Below are 15,731 nucleotides of genomic sequence, written 5' to 3'. Positions count from 1 at the left end.
AGCTTTGCGCAGTGGCAGTATTGCAGCCAATGAGGTTTACCCAAAGCATGATTATTGCTAATTGAAAACTTTCCCCAAAGTCACCACAGTCCAGTGTGGAGTGGCTGCCATCTTCGAAATACATAAATTAGACACTGACAACTCCCTCATCTCTGACTTCAGCTCAGACCTCTTTCCTGGACTCTGTACCTGTATATCCTTCTGCCCAGTGCCACCTCCTTTTCTTCTTTTCTTTCTTTCTTTCTTTTTTTTTTTTTTTTAAGATATATATATTTGTTTGTTTATTTTTGAGAGAGCACAAGCAGGGGGAGTGACAGGGAGAGCAAGAAGCAGGCTCCTCCCTACTAAGTAGGGAGCCCAATATGGGGCTGGATCCCAGGACCCTGGGACAATGACTGGAGCCAAAGGCAGCTGTTTAACCAACTGAGCCACCCAGGCACCCTGCCACCTCCTTTTTAATGACATTAGGTTATGTCCTAGTGTTATAGTTTGTTACAATTTTGTTCCTAGTAGCAACACAGAGCAAAAAGTAATTGATTGGGCCAAATACGTGGAAGTGAGGGGGAAAAGGGTTAAAAAATCTTGCTGGGAGGACCTGGGTGGCTCAGTGGTTGAGCATGTGCCTTTGGCTCAGATGGTGATCCTGGGGTCCTGGGATCGAGTCTTGAATGGGATACCCCTCAGGGATCCTGCTTCTCCCTCTGCCTGTATCTCTGCCTCTCTGTCTCTCATGAATAAGTAAGTAAAATCTTAAAAAAAAAAAAAATCTTGCTGAAACATTTGGAAAGGAGCTGTAGGATCCACACAGCCTCTATGTAGAGGTCAAGACATGCACTGATTTGATCAGTTGGACTTCATCAAAACTTAAAATCTCTGGGCATCTAGCTGGCTCAGTTGGAAGAACATGAAACTCTTGATCTTGGTATTGTGAGTTCGAACCCCATGTTGGGTGCAGGGATGACTTAAAAAAAAAAAACTTGGGATGCCTGAGTGGCTCAGGCAGTAAAGCATCTGCCTTCAGCCCAGGTCAGAGCCCTGCAATGGACTCCTGGCTCAGCAGGGAGCCTGCTTCTCCTTCTTCTGCCACTCCCCCTGCTTGTGCTCTCTTGCTGTCTCTGTCAGATAAATAAATAAAATCCGGTCAGCCCGGTGGCTCAGAGGTTTAGCGCCGCCTTCAGCCCAGGGCGTGACTCCTGGAGACAAGGGATCGAGTCCCTAGTTGGGATCCCTGGGTGGAGCCTGCTTCTCCCTCTGCAAAGACACAGGTCTTTGCCCCTTTCTCTCTCTCTCTGTGTCTCTCATGAATAAATAAATAAAATCTTTAAAAAAAAAAAGTTTACAATCATGAATACAAAAAGAATACCTATTGTAAAACTAGGCAAAAGTGCTCAACATTAGTGGTCAGGATGATGCAAACAACAGCCACAAGGAGAAACTTCTTCATACCCACCAGGATGGTTAAAATTAAAGATTCCTTGTAACAAGTGCTGGTGAGGATGTGGAGCATGAGGCTCTTCATGCATTGCTGATGGGGATGCAAAATGGTAGAACACATTGGAAAACTTTTTGGCAGTTTCTTATAAAGTTAAAGGTATGCCTAGCATACAACCCAGTTATCTGCTTCTAGATTTACCCACGACAAAAATATACATCCACAGAAAGACTTGTACATGGGATAGCCACTTTATTCATCATAGTCCTGTAAAGTCATATGGGGGCACCTGGGTAGGCTCAGCCAGTTAAGCATCTAAACTTGACTTCCACTCAGGTCATGATCTCTGGGGTCGTGGAATTGAGCCCCATGTTGTGCTCCACTTTGGGCGTGGAACCTGGTTAAGATTCTGTTCCCCCCCCAAATAAACAAAGAAAACTTTATATGAATACAATTATACAGTACGTTCTCTTTTGTGCATTCTTTCACTGATTTTTTTTTAAAGATTTTATTTATTTATTCATGAGAGACACAGAGAGAGAGGCAGAGACATAGGCAGAGGGAGAAGCAGCTCCCTGCGAGGAGCCCCCCGGGAGCCCCGCCCATGTAGGACTTGATCCCAGGTACCCGGTATGGCTGAGCCAAAGGCAGCCGATCAACCACTGAGCCACCCAGGCGCCCTAGGTGGATTAAATTTGAATGCATTTTCAGTTTATGATGTTTTCAATTTATCATGGGTCCCTGTAAGAGGAGGAACGCTTCCTGGAGGAGGTGGCATCGAAGGTGTGCCCCGGCTGATATATAGGAGTCGGCAGACAAAGGGAGGTGCGTGTTTTTAGCAGGGGGAGGGACTCGGCAAAGGCCAAGTGGCTTGAGTGGGGTTGTTGGATTTAAAAAACTCGGAAGTTAGGTAGAGGGCTAGGTGCTTATATGTCTCGAGGCCTGAGTCCTCTTGCTGACTTGCACCGCACACCAGACAAGCCCTCCTTTTCTCTGGACCTCTCAGGTCTCCAGTCTGTCCCTCAGGTAAATGACCACAAGCTCCCTCCTTCCTCCTGAACTTCCCCCCCCTCCCCTGCGACTGGGAGAATCCACCGAGTGGCTGAGGAGTGACTGTTCATTGAGCCAATCGCTGGAGCCTAAAGGCCCGTCTCTCCTCCCCTTCTCATGGGCCAATCGCCGCGTTCTCCTTGAGACCAGCAGCTTGACGGGGGCGGTGCAAAGGCTTCATGACGTCACGCTCAGGATAAACCAATAGCATCTATTAAGAGGCGGGTTGTTTTGATGATGGACAGCTCCCTTTCAAGATGTCCGCTTAACGCGGGGCCCGCCGGGAAGCTTTGAGGCGGTGCTGGGGGGACAGGGGCGGGAACTTCTGGTAGACTTTGCCCAATCAGCAGTCACGGTTCTTGCGATAGACGGGCAGTCTTTCCCATCCCCGTCGACTTAAGGGGGCGGGGCTCCGCACACCAGACTGGGCGGGCCCCTCAGCTTTGATGGGCGTCTCTCTTTGCCCAATTAGCAAGCGACATCCTCAGACGGGCCGCCTCCGTTGCCAATGAAATCTCCTGGCGGGGTCGTGGTGGGCGGGTCGTGGACCCTCCGGTATAAGGCGGTCCCGGGGGAGTGCGGAGAAAGGGGGGGGTCTCGGCGGCAGGAGGAGGAGTAGGTGCGGGTGAAGATGGCGGCAGCCGAGGCCGCGAACTGCATCATGGAGGTGAGCGCCTGGAGCGCTGCCGGGGGTGGGGGGCGGTTTGGGGGTCGATGTTTTGTGCCTCCGTCGTGGGGAAGGGGCCCCGAATGGGCGGATTGGGGCTGAAGGTTCTCAGCCGTACGGTGGGGACGCCGCATGCTGCGGATCGCGGGATACAGTCAGAGGTTCGGGTTTCCTAGCTTTCGGGGGTCTGCGGCACTCTGTCGAGCCGAGGGTGTCGTGCCCCCTCCCACGTGGAGGAGGGCTGGGGGCGCTTCCGGCCTGGCCCCCACGTGGCCGCGGCACGGTGGGTGGGGAGGGGGTGTGCCGTGCCCGGTGGCCCGGCGGGCTCCACGTGCGGGACAAAGGCCCCGCCCCCGGCCGGGGGAGGGGCGCCCCGGGGGGGGGCGGAGAGGAGGCTCCGACCCTCCCTCGGAGGCCCCCTGCCCTTTCCCCCGGGATCGCGACGTACCCCTCGGCGTGGGCTCACTTCTGTCCCTCCGAGAAGTAGAGTCTCTCGGGAGGGGCAGTGTAGCTCGGCCCTCCACAACCCCGTTCCCGATACCGCGGCATCTCCTTAGGCTTCGGTCCAGGTTTCGTGGACTCAGGGGTTGGGATTGGAGGAAGAGGAAGGATTGGTTCCCTCCGGGCCCCCGGTTTCCTGTCCCTGGATTCCCCCCTTCCCGGGGCTCTGGGAGCTGGGGGGATGGGGCATGCCCCTGTGACCTCCCTCCGGGTGGTGGGGGGGCCTCTGGTTGAAGGAGATTCTTCCCGATAAGGCGTCGTGCACCCCCTTGTGGCCATTTCTGGGTGTGTGGGAGGGACATCTTTTTCATGGGGCGTGTCCCAAAGCCCACCTCCCCTTTGGAGCCCTCCCGGGCTAAGGGAGGGAGAGTCTCTGCTGGGAAGAGCTTGTGGGGGAATATAAGCTACCTCCTACTGGAGACTTTTCTCTCCTCGGCGCCTAGATACGCGAAGGTGGGAGATGACCTCCCCCTTTCTGAAGCCCTGTTTGAGGGTCCTGAGCCTGGAGGCTTGAGATGGTGTCCTGAGAAGTTTGATTCTTGTGCAGCCATGTGGGCTTGGTTCCGGTGCTGTTTCAAGCTCCCTTGGGACTTGCTCGGCTGTGGTGTTAGTGGTATTGAGAAATGGGTCCCAGTGGGAAATCCCCTTACCCGTCACCCTTCTTTGTAGGTGTCCTCACTGGCTTGGGAGAATGGGGGCGGGGCTTGGAGCTGAGTGGGTCTTGTGTGTGACTTCGTGCTTCTGAGGGGCCTGGAGAGTGGTCATATCCGGAAGAGATGTCATCTGATGGGGCCTGCATGATCCCTCCTCTTACCTTGTAGCATTGGGGGCCAGCGGCCCCCAGGGGTCACTCCAATGACTTCCATCCCCCTTGGCTCTCTCCTGGACCAGAGTCTGTATGGGTGGAGGAAATATCTCTTTTAGAGGTTGCCTCAGGATTTGGCCCCACACCCCAGGGGCTTTGGGCCCTGGGATGGGTGTCAATGGGTTTGAGGGGCCAGAGTTTGGCCTCCTCCCTGGGACTCTACCTTCCTGGGAAGAGGGAACGAAGCTTGGAGATTGGCTCCAGCTGGTGGTTTTGTTTGGGGCTTCCTGAGCCCAAGGCAGGAGCTAGGGGTCAGGGTGCCAACTCTGGTAGGGGTGCCTGTGTGCCACACCTCCTTTCTGGAATCCTCTTAGACAAGAGGCTTGTTTGCAAAGGTGGTAGATGCCCAGTGGGTACACACTGCCAGCGGCCCCCCCCCCCCACCCAGCTACTCTTGGCACCCTGGGATGGGGGTGTGTGTGTGTGTGTCAGGAAGTGTCACCTAATCTGGGGGGGATTAGATGATGAGGGGGAGTGACAGCTGGCAGTGCCTGTGTGCCTGGCGGGTGCCAGCTCCTCTGGCCTGGATGGGGGAGGTGTGTATGGTCAGGTGCCTGGCCAGAGAGGGCAACGTGGGGGCGGGCCACCATCTCTCCAGCCGTAGCTGGGACAGAACCCCATCTCTTCTCCCCCCACTTTTCCCACCCCCTTTTGAAAACAGCCCTGCCTCTTTACTCCCTCTGCCACCACTCCCCACCAAGGAAAAAGAAAATTGCAGGAAACACCCCCTCCCCTGTGAGCTGGGGTCCCCTGGCCTGGCCCTCCCCTAGCCACTCCCAGTAGCTAATCCTTTCTCCCTGTTACTCTCTCCTAGAATTTTGTAGCCACCTTGGCTAATGGGATGAGCCTCCAGCCGCCTCTTGAAGAAGTAAATATCCTTTTGTGAGACCCTTCCCCACATACATATATCTTGCCACATTATCAGGCCCTTTCTAGCAGGCTAACCATGATTTCTCTCGCTTCAAACCAGTTTACCCTGTGCCCCCAAACCGTTAGTACAAACCACCCTCCAGGTCTGTGGCTCCCATCTGGCCTCCCCAAATACCGTGGCTACTTCCTTAACTCCATTTCCAGCCCCCCCACCTGCCCTTCCCGTGTCTGCCCCAATTCTGCCTTCCCCTCCCCTCCCCAGCTGTGGGCTGAGCTAGAGACGGGGGCAGAAAGACTGGAGAGATGGTAGGCGTGGCTGAGGTATTGGGGTGCTCCCTTGGATGGTGCTCTGGGGGGGTCCTGGAAGAGGAAAGTGGGGTTGTAAGGTTTTGGGGCTCGTGGGGGAGGCAGGACGGCAGGTGGGGCCTTTAGGGTTGCCATGGTATGATTGGGGGGAGGATCTGTTCTCCAGGGAGAAGTAGGGACCTGGAGGTTTAAGAGGCCTTGGAGAGCCCCCAGATTTAACCTCTGCTCCCGTCCACCCTCTCCCAGGTCTCCTGTGGCCAGGCAGAAAGCAGCGAGAAGCCCAATGCTGAGGACATGACGTCCAAAGATTACTACTTTGATTCCTATGCTCACTTCGGCATTCACGAGGTGAGTGTGAACAGCTCCTAAAGCTGCTGGATCTTGAGGGGGTTAATGTTTGGGAAGGCTGGGGCTGAATTTCCCACGCATGCGCACTGCCTCCCCTGGCAGCGGGCTTGGCCGCCCCTCTGGGTGTGAGGCACACACCCCGGGGTCGCCTCTCCCAGCCGTTGCCTTGGAGACGGAGCTTAGCCTGGCGCTCCTGGGAGGCTGGGGAGGGGGGAGCACCCCTCAGCCTGCCTGAGACTGCGGAGGTCAGGGCCTGCGTGTCTCTGCCGCCCTCTAGTGACTGGCGGTGGGACTGTTCCCCCAACCGCCCCGCCTTTGGTGCGCTGGCTTCCCGACCCTTTTGCACTGAGGTCCCAGAACGTGGTCGAGATGGGACTCTGAGAATTTTTTTCTTTTCCTTTCTCTTTTTCTCTCTTTTTTTTTTCTCTTGCTGAGACCTTTTCTTTTCCAAATTGTGGTAAAATGCACGTAACAAAATTTACCTCTTAAGTGTACAGTCTAGTGGCGCTAAGTTCTGGATAAAGCCAAGGATCACTGCGGCTTGGGAGGCAGTGGTAGAATCAGGCCAAGCTGTTAGTCCCTCCGGTCTGGTTTTACAAACAGAATAACTGAGGTACGCGGAGGAAGGAAAATGATTTGTTCCAAGAAGACGAAGCAGGAGGACTGAGCTCTAGCTTTCCAAAGTGCCAGTGTGTCAGAGGCCAGGGCACCCCATTTTCTAGCTGGGGGCGCAGGCCCCTTCATGGCATGTTTGTATCTTGTGCCCGCTCTCCCTGCCAGGAGATGCTGAAAGATGAGGTGCGCACCCTCACCTACCGAAACTCCATGTTTCACAACCGGCACCTCTTCAAAGACAAGGTGGTGTTGGATGTGGGCTCGGGCACAGGGATCCTCTGTATGTTTGCTGCCAAGGCTGGAGCCCGCAAGGTCATTGGGGTGAGTGTCCTGGGCAGGTGGGTGGGCCAGGGCCAGGGGACAGAGAGGGGCCCCTTAGGGCTCAGGGATTGGACGGAGGGGAATGGGGGCTGAGGGTGGGAGTGGGGGGGGTCTCACCCTCCCTTCTTCCTGGGCCCCCAGATCGAGTGTTCCAGTATCTCTGATTATGCGGTGAAGATCGTCAAAGCCAACAAGTTAGACCATGGTGAGCCCAGGAAGAGAATGGGTTTGTGGGATGGAGTGGGTGACCGCCCCGCTTCCCCGGGGGCCCTTGGCAATGGGGTGGGGGTCGTCACTGAACACAGATTCAGCTGTTTCTCCCACCATGGGCCCTGAGCTGCTGGCAGCCTGGGTATCCCACCTTCCCAGAACCTATAACCAGTAGTGACGGGCATGCTCTGCCCTTTTAGAAATTGAGTGGTGAAGTCACAAGTTTAGTGCCTTACTCATCAAACACTAGGGCAAGAAGCAGTCTTTAGTTCGTAGAGGCATGTGGTTGACACCCGAGGGTCCATGGTGAGAGATCTTCCAGCTGCCCTTCTAAGTTCAACCCACATTGCCTTCCAGAGAAGTCTGCACCTACGAGCACATACACGTGTAAATGTTATCACGCTTACATGCATGGCTTCTACATAAATAGCATTTCACGCAAGCCTTTTGCCCTTTACTTTTTCCACCTGCTCATCATGTAGTTTCACACATTTTGAGATGTGAGAGGCTCTTAAAGACCCTTTTCAATGACCATTGTCTGCATGTACCCCAACATTTTTGATCAGGCTCGGGGGGCGGGTTTTCTAGCCACTCCTGAGATGCTCATCCTTGAGCCTGTGATGTCATTTCATGTATCAGCTAGGGGAACTGGGAGGTCAGTTTATTAAAGGAGGACTGCTTGGGTCAGAAATGTTCTTTGTGTGAATGTTGCCACGTGGCTTTTAAGTGCCCATCTGCCAGGTTCCAGAGGCAGAGAATGTGGGAAGATGGTAGGTTTTTCGGATGTGGAGGCTCCTAGCATTTAGAAAGTGAAGTGATTATTTATAAAGATTTTATGTATTTGCTTATTTGTTTAGAGAGAAAAACGTAAGCAGGGGGAGGGGCAGAGGGAGAGGGAGAGAGATCTCAAGTGAACTCCCTCTTGAGGTCAGAGCTCCCAAGTGGTTCCCAGTGCCATGACACAGATCATGATATGAGCCAAAACCAAGAGATGCTTAATGGACTGTGCCACCCAGGCGCCCTGAAGTGATTTTTTAAAGAGATTAGCATATATATATATATATATATATATATATATATATATGAGAGATTAGTATAATGAACCCCCAGATACGCATCACTTGGCTTTAAATACATCCATTTGAAGCAAATTCTAACTGTGATGTCATCCTTCTGCAAATCCCGCTGTGTGTGTGTGTGTGTGTGTGTGTAATAGAGCCTTTCAAAAACATGACTGTACTGTTAATGACAAAGTCTTATTATCATTTAATACCTAATCCACTCAAAATTTCTGCTTCTGTCTTAAAACTATCCAGAGTGATGAATGCACTTCAAAACAGAGTTAACAGGGGATCCCTGGGTGGCTCAGTGGTTTAGTGCCTGCCTTTGGCCCAGGGCATGATCCTGGAGTCCTGGGATCGAGTCCCACATCGGGCTCCCTGCATGGAGCCTGCTTCTCCCTCTGCCTGTGTCTCTGCCTCTCTGTGTCTCTCATGAATAAATAAATATAATATTTAAAAAATAAAAAAATAAAACAGTTAAGAGAGGGGCACCTGGCTGGCTCAGTCTATAGAGTGTGTGACTCTTGATCTTGGGGTCATGAGTTTGAGCCCACGTTGGGTGTAGAGTTACTTTCAAAAAAGTAAAAAAAAAATCTGAGTTCAGAGTATGGCTTCAGCTGACAGAGTTCTTTGAAGAAGCCCACATGTAGCCCCTAGCCTTTCCTTGAGAAGATGGGCTACCCCCCAGGGAAGGCAGGCGGACGTGTCTCCTTAGAGCTGGTTGCATGTCCCTCTCTGTGCCCCCTACAGTGGTGACCATCATCAAGGGCAAGGTGGAGGAAGTAGAGCTTCCGGTGGAGAAGGTGGACATCATTATCAGCGAGTGGATGGGCTACTGCCTTTTCTACGAGTCAATGCTCAACACCGTGCTCTATGCCCGAGACAAGTGGCTGGTGAGGCCCCTAGTGGGGCGGGAGTGGTTCCTACAGGCAGGGCTCCTCCTCCGACTGTGTGCAGGACACCTGCCAGTTGGGATCTGGGCAGAAAACCAAAAGCTGTGCTAGGTATTTCCCACACAGGGGACTTGATACAGGGGATTGACCGCTCAGATGTTGGAGGGTCCAAAGCCAAAATGGGATGTAACAGGCAGCAGTGTCCAGGAGACAGAGTCATGAGGTAGTTGGTGCTAGGAAGAAGATTGTAGCAGGGCAAAAGATGGGGAGAGGCTAGAGGGCCATGGTTCCAGGTGCTCAGATCCAAGCAGGCCTCCTGGTGGGGGGAGATCACAGACCTGAACAAGGGGAAAGAGCTACATAAGATCTGGGGCAAAGAGGAACTGGTGCAAATGTCCTGGGGCAGGAGTGTTTTTACTGTGTGTTGAGGAATAGCAGGGAAAACAGAAGGGAAGGAGTGGATGGGCCTGAGTGCCTCCCTGTCCTCTCCACCATGAGACTAGTTTTCCTCTCAGGAGCCAGGGAGGGTTCTGCAGAGCCTTTAGAACCTATGAAGGACAGCCCTGACTTTGGTGCTGCTGGATGCTGCCTGGCAGCCATGTGGAGAATAGATGTGGGCATGAGGGCAGAAGCCAGGAACCAGCTAGGAGGCCATTGTAGGAAGCCCGGTGGCTCAGACCAGGGTGGGGATAGAGACCCAAGTTGTTGTGGTCTGGGGGCACGGTTCCAAGGCCCCCCCCTTCACACCCTCACCTGACCCCTTGGCAGGCACCTGATGGCCTCATCTTCCCGGACCGAGCCACGCTGTATGTGACAGCCATCGAAGACCGGCAGTACAAAGACTACAAGATTCACTGTGAGCTGGGGGGGAGGGGGGCATAGCAGCTTGAGGTGGGGGGGAGGCAGGTTTGGCCTGGGCACCCCTAATGGGCTCACCCCTCCTCCCTGCCTGACACCCCAGGGTGGGAGAACGTGTACGGCTTTGACATGTCCTGCATCAAAGACGTGGCCATCAAGGAGCCCCTGGTGGACGTGGTAGACCCCAAGCAGCTGGTCACCAACGCCTGCCTCATAAAGGTGAGGGGGGCGGTGATTGTGGCCTGGGGTCCCCAGGGTTGGAACCAAAGAAGGCCCACCACCTGACCCCAGCAAGACATCAGGTCCCTCAGTTCCTACCTGAGATCTGGGAGTCCAGCCTGTGACTAGAGGTGGCGCTAGAGGCCTGGGGAAGCTGCTTCATTGCGAGCTAAGCCTGGCGAGCTAAGCCTGGCGGGTGGTTCCAGGCCCCCAGCGAGCAAGACCAAGACCGGACTAGCTGGCCCTGCTCCGGGGGAGAAGCACTCCAGAGGGGTGTCCCTGAGCCAGGCAGCTAGGACCCTTTGCCAGCACACAAAGAGCAGGAAGCCCAAGGCCTAGAGTGAGTTTATACACACGGGGGCTGCTGTTAATCCTTTGTTGTGACCAGTTCATGAGCCCCTTGGTGTCCGGCATGTGCTGGGTTGGGACCGCACTGGGAGCTGGACAGAGGGGTGAATCCTAGGGTTGCTCTGACTGTGAGGGGCGGCCCAAACCTGGTGGAGGAGGAGGAAGTCTAGAGCGTGTGGACACAGAACAGCTGGGAGGGTGGGTGCCAGGGAGCCCTCGGAGGGTGTTGAGCAGGGCTTTGACATGATCTAATTGACAGTGTTTCAAAATTATTGTGTTGATTGGTATGTCGAGTTTAGGGCTATGGTGGGGGGAGGGTGGAAGTTGGGGAGTCCCGAGAAGAGCCACTGTGTGGGTGGCCCCGGGCAGGGCGAAGGCCTTGGAGAAGAGGAGCACCAGGCAGTTCTCCCAAGCAGAAGCAGGGGCTCTGGAAAGTAGGACTCTCTAGCCTGGGGCTTAGGATGTGGGAGAGAAGGGAATGGGGGCAGCAGCGTGGCTCCCCCCAGGCTTTTCTGCTGAATGCTGGGCTGGGTGTTGGGGAGTGGGGCTCACGGGGCCTGTCCCGCAGGAGGTGGACATCTATACTGTCAAGGTGGAGGACCTGACCTTCACCTCCCCCTTCTGCCTGCAAGTGAAGCGGAATGACTACGTGCACGCCCTGGTGGCCTACTTCAACATCGAGTTCACCCGCTGCCACAAGAGGACGGGCTTCTCCACCAGTGAGCATGGGGCAGGGCCTGGGGGATGGGGGAGGACCAGGAACCAGTGGAGGGAGCCAGGGGGACACTGGGGACCCAGGCTGTGCTGCAGGCTCTGCTGGCTCCCCTGAGCATGTCATGTCTTCATTTCCCTACTTGGAAACCATAGACAGCAGGCCCTCTTCGAGGCTTGTGGTGGGTAAAAGGATTCAGGGACAGCGGACCCCAGTCAAGGCTCCATAAAGGTCATGGGGGGTGGGCAGGAAGCCTGGGAGCTGATCTGACTGTATCCCCAGGCCCTGAGTCCCCGTACACGCACTGGAAGCAGACCGTGTTCTACATGGAGGACTACCTGACCGTGAAGACGGGCGAGGAAATTTTTGGCACCATTGGCATGCGGCCCAATGCCAAGAATAATGTGAGGCGCTGCTGGGGGGTGAGGGGGTGGGCTCAGGTGGGGACACCTCTCTCGACCTGTTTTGGAGCCCCAGCAGCCCTCAGCCAAGTTGAGTCTGCCACCCCTGGGGAGACCCTGAGTCAATGGGAGGCAGAGGGTCTGGAACCTGGAGTCCAGGGCAGGGGCCCAGGCTAGGAGTGCCAAACTGCGGGTGTGGTGGAGGGGGTGCCCCAAAGCCATGCCCCTTTTCTAAGGGAGGCTAGAGGTCCTCCACTGCCCACCAGGGGCAGTTTTGCTGCCACCAGTGCCCCCCCCGCCCCGGGACATCTGTTGCTATCTGGAGACATTTTGGATTCTCACACAACTGGAGGAGGGATGCTATTGGCATCCAGCACAGGACAACAAAGAGTCCTGGACCCTGGCTCCCGGTGTCCATAGTAACAGAGTGTGGGAAACCCCAGAGTAAAGCAACAGGAGGAGAGGCCTAGAGGAGCAGGGAGGAAACCTGGGGGCCTGGGGCGCTGCGCTGTGCTGCGCTGCGCCAGGAGGCCTGAGGGCAGAAGTCATCAGGGTTACTGGCGACCTTGGCCCAAGCTTTTCCAGGGAGCACTGGGGGGTGGGGAGCCCGGAAGGAAGATCGGCTTCCAGGAAGCTTGGAAGCAGAGGACGTGCGGACAGTGGGGTTGGGACCAGTGGATCCTGCCGAGGAGGAGGAAGTGTGCTGGAAGAGAGGTTTGCTTCTCAGAAAAGAGGGAAGGAGCAACTTCCCTCTGCTTTACTGATGGGAATGTTTTTGATGGGGAACAGTCTTTATGCAAGAGACAGAGCAGCTGGGCTCTGCCCTGAGCGGGGGCAGGTCTGGCTGGGTTCCAGGTGCGTTTGAGGGTGTCCCAGGAGCTGTCACTGGGAGGCAGGGTTGAGGACATGCTGAGGGAGCAACAGTGTGGAGTCTTCCAGCCTGATGTGGGGTCTCTGGGGAGCCTCTGGGAGGGCTGGCCCCCCTCCCCCTGCTGCTGCCTGACTCAGACAGTTCCAGATATCTGCCCGGTCCGTGTCCGGTCCCCTTCACACGTGCCCTCTCCCCACAGCGTGACCTGGACTTCACCATCGATCTGGACTTCAAGGGCCAGCTGTGTGAGCTGTCCTGCTCCACGGACTACCGAATGCGCTGAGGCGGCGCCCGGCTTCTCCCACCCCGCCCGGGCCGGCCCTGCACGGGCCCAGGGGCTGCGGCGTTCTTAGGCAGTTTGGGGGCTCCCCCTTCCTCTCCTTCCCTCCCTCAGAAGGGGGTTTTAGGGGCCTGGGCTGGGGCGGGGCACATCGTGACTGTGTTTTTCATAACTTATGTTTTTATATGGTTGCATTTACGCCAATAAATCCTCAGCTGGGATGGCTTGGCTTCCTGGGGGGCGAAGGGGGGTTTGGGATTCCATCTGCAGGTGCGGAGTTGGCAGCCTGAGCGGTGGGGGTTGCGGTATGGGGGAGGGGGAGTTCTGGGACAGTACCTGCTGGAAGCTGTCAGGTCCCCATCCCCACATCTGTTTCTTAAGGTCTCCTCCCTGTCTCTGGCCTCTTGTAGTCTCTGATTTCCAGGGCCCTCCTCCTGGCTGTGTTCCCCCATCTCTCTCTCCAGTCCACGTGCCCTCCCATCCCCCTCCCTCATGTGCCCCCTGAGGCCCTGTTCCCTTTTGGTTGCCCTGCTGGGCTGGAGGGGGGTTGGGGTGTGGGTTCCCAGCAGAGCTGGGCTCTTGGGTTTCCCAGAAAGCCATCTCCCCCGCACCCCCCCCCCCCCCCCAGGCACACATATTGTTCCACTGTCTGGCTGTTTTTTCCTGTCCAGGACCCTCCAAGGCCAGGCCAGGGCTGACTGGCAGTGACTGCTGCCCTGCCCTTTGCAGCTGGGGAAACTGAGTCATGGAGTGTAAAGGGGATAGAATTCTTTGTGGGGGAGTGTGTGTCTGTTTCCTTCTCCAGCCTCGCTTGGGACTTGGGAGACAAGGATTGGGGGGGTGTTCCACCTTAGGGCAGCAGGAAGGCTCTGCCACCCCTACCTTCCAGAGATAGACTCAGGCCCTACTGACAGCTCCCTGGGGACTGCCTTTCCAGCCTCTGCTGCAGGTGTGGCATCTACACCTGATCCTCTCCCCCCGGCATGTGCACAGAGCCCCCAGTCCATCTCCCAGGATGCTGTTATACACAGGACACCTAAGGGTCACCCAAGCCACCATGACTTCACCACCACACCTGGAGCCCTGGGCCTGGGGGCACTTCACACCTGGCTGCACCTACTCCTCTCCTGGGATAGTGTTGCAGGCTATGCTAGGGCCCAGACTCCCTTTGCCCACATCCCTTGGTGGCTGGCACCCGCCCTGCATTGCCCAACCCACGAAGGACCCCGGCCTATGAGACATCAGTTCCCCATGGGTTGAGGCTGAGGTCCCCAGAGTTCAGAGCCTCCCTGCCCCCACCCCTTTCCTGGAAGCTCTAAGCTGTGTCACCAGTAGCAGGTGTCGGCCGCCCCGCCCCTCTTCCCTCCGCCTTAAAGGGGTCGCCCTCCCGAGGCTTCCCAGGGTCACAGACAGCTCCGCTGTGTGACCATACCCGTCAGGGCTCCTAGGACGTGGGAGTCCGGATTCTGAGCTTTCTCCTGGCGTGGTGTGGCCCCCTGGACTCTTGCTCTCAGTCTTCCCTACCTGGGGAGTGGGGACTGGCCCCCACGCGAGCACCGAGGGGATTACTGGACTTGGACAGGGGCGGGGCCGCACCCCCGAGGGGTCGCTGCGCCCATGGGTTTCAAGGACCGCGCGCGGCCCCACCCCACGATGACTTCCCACATCCTCCTGTTGCTTCTCGCCTCCTCCATCCTGGGGGATCCGGACTCCGTGGGCAGGTGAGAAAGGCGGGGGGCAGCGGGGACAGGGCGGGAAGGAGATCGCGAGGAGCGTGCGCCCTCTTCAGGTCACTGCTCCCCGCGTCGGTGGAATGGCGATCTGTAACCGGCTGCCCCCACCCCACCGAGACCCCTTTCTCCAGAGGATTCTGTGTGAACCCGGCCTTCTCCCATGCTCTCCCCCAGGCAGCCCCTGCACCAGGTCGCCCAGCACCGCAGGCGCCTCTGTTCCCTGGGCACATGCCAGACCCACCGCCTGCCAGAGATGATCTACTGGCTCCGCTCGGCCTCCACCAAGGAGCTCTCGGGGAAGGCGGGCCGCGAGCCCCAGGACCCCCACAGCTACGGGCGCCGCCGCCGGCGCGAGGCCAGAGTCCCGCTCCGTCTCCAGGACCCTGGCTTGAAAACAAGCTTGCGCAGTGCCCAGCTTGCTGGGTGACGTCAGGCACGTCCCTGCCCCCGCCCCCCAGCCTCAGCTTACCCATCTGTGTATTGGGGCCGCCACCCCAAGTTTCTTTTCCCCTCAGTCCATCTCCTGGGTTCACTCAAAAACTGTCTCCGCGCCATGACTGGGCTGGACCCAGAGGCACACCGGACCTCGCTTGTACAAGGAATACTAACGTCCAGAACCTAATAAAACGATTTTCCTGGGACGCCTGAGTGGCTCAGTGGTTGAGCGTCTGCCTGTGGCTCAGGGTGTGATCCTGGTCCTGGGATCGAGTCCCACATCGGGCTCCTTGCAGGGAGGCTGCTTCTCCCTCTGCCTATGTCTCTGCCCCCTCTCTCTGTGTGTCTCTCAGGAATAAATCAATTTTAAAAAACTAACAAATAAAACGAGTTTCCTGTTTCAGCCTCTGCTTGTCTCTGCCCATTCCGGCCTCCCAAACTGAGCCTGGTCTCCAGTGTATTCTTCCCCTCCATCTATGCCCTTTTTCCCACACGGAAGTCCCTCTGACTGTCTAACTTGAATCCAATCCGCTGTAGCATCTCCTTCGCACCAATCTGTGCAGCTGCATTGTCCGTGGGCGGTTTTGGTGGGCTGACCCAACCCCCAAAGCAGCCCTCCCTCCTGGGGACGGTAGAACTTGGACTCGCTCTATCTGGGCACCCACGCGCGTGACTACGTGTACCCAAAGGTGGGCCGTGAGCTCCAAGCTGAGCCTCGTTTTCAGAGAGAAAAGA

General features: G+C 56.4%; 2 protein-coding genes and 1 pseudogene across 6 annotated transcripts; all 3 read left to right on the top strand.

The window, feature by feature from the left end:
• LOC140609076 (U4 spliceosomal RNA) lies at positions 1-132 on the top strand (annotated as a pseudogene).
• A 2,867-nt stretch (positions 133-2,999) lies between these two features.
• PRMT1 (protein arginine methyltransferase 1) lies at positions 3,000-13,049 on the top strand. Of its 5 annotated transcripts, none has more exons than XM_072771214.1 (11): positions 3,051-3,149; positions 5,330-5,383; positions 5,938-6,039; positions 6,820-6,975; positions 7,117-7,180; positions 8,997-9,139; positions 9,908-9,995; positions 10,101-10,216; positions 11,133-11,283; positions 11,559-11,680; positions 12,748-13,049. In XM_072771214.1, the coding sequence occupies exons 1-11, from the start codon at positions 3,114-3,116 to the stop codon at positions 12,829-12,831; spliced, it is 1,116 nt and encodes a 371-aa protein (XP_072627315.1). In that variant the 5' UTR covers positions 3,051-3,113; the 3' UTR covers positions 12,832-13,049. The 5 variants fall into 5 exon arrangements, with proteins under 5 accessions (XP_072627318.1, XP_072627315.1, XP_072627325.1 ...); XM_072771224.1 differs by lacking the exon at positions 3,051-3,149 and adding an exon at positions 3,509-3,718; XM_072771217.1 differs by lacking the exon at positions 5,330-5,383 and having other exon boundaries at positions 3,000-3,149.
• A 107-nt stretch (positions 13,050-13,156) lies between these two features.
• Positions 13,157-15,399, top strand: ADM5 (adrenomedullin 5 (putative)). Its single transcript, XM_072771258.1, has 2 exons — positions 13,157-14,549; positions 14,736-15,399. The coding sequence occupies exons 1-2, from the start codon at positions 14,446-14,448 to the stop codon at positions 14,986-14,988; spliced, it is 357 nt and encodes a 118-aa protein (XP_072627359.1). The 5' UTR covers positions 13,157-14,445; the 3' UTR covers positions 14,989-15,399.
• The last annotated feature ends 332 nt before the right edge of the window (positions 15,400-15,731 follow it).

Source organism: Canis lupus, chromosome 1, assembly GCF_048164855.1.
Source record: "Canis lupus baileyi chromosome 1, mCanLup2.hap1, whole genome shotgun sequence".
NCBI lineage: Eukaryota > Metazoa > Chordata > Mammalia > Carnivora > Canidae > Canis > Canis lupus.
The sequence above is the reverse complement of the archived record's forward strand: the minus strand, read 5'-3'. Positions and strand labels throughout refer to the sequence as shown.

What these genes read in the sequence shown, in the direction of transcription:
- PRMT1 (XM_072771214.1), top strand. Translation starts at nt 3,114, where the DNA reads ATGGCGGCAGCCGAGGCCGCGAACTGCATCATGGAG. An exon ending in ATGCCCGAGACAAGTGGCTG is followed by an intron (nt 9,140 to 9,907) that starts GTGAGGCCCCTA and finishes ACCCCTTGGCAG; the next exon opens with GCACCTGATGGCCTCATCTT. An exon ending in GGCCCAATGCCAAGAATAAT is followed by an intron (nt 11,681 to 12,747) that starts GTGAGGCGCTGC and finishes CTCTCCCCACAG; the next exon opens with CGTGACCTGGACTTCACCAT.
- ADM5 (XM_072771258.1), top strand. Translation starts at nt 14,446, where the DNA reads ATGGGTTTCAAGGACCGCGCGCGGCCCCACCCCACGATGACTTCCCAC. An exon ending in GATCCGGACTCCGTGGGCAG is followed by an intron (nt 14,550 to 14,735) that starts GTGAGAAAGGCG and finishes GCTCTCCCCCAG; the next exon opens with GCAGCCCCTGCACCAGGTCG.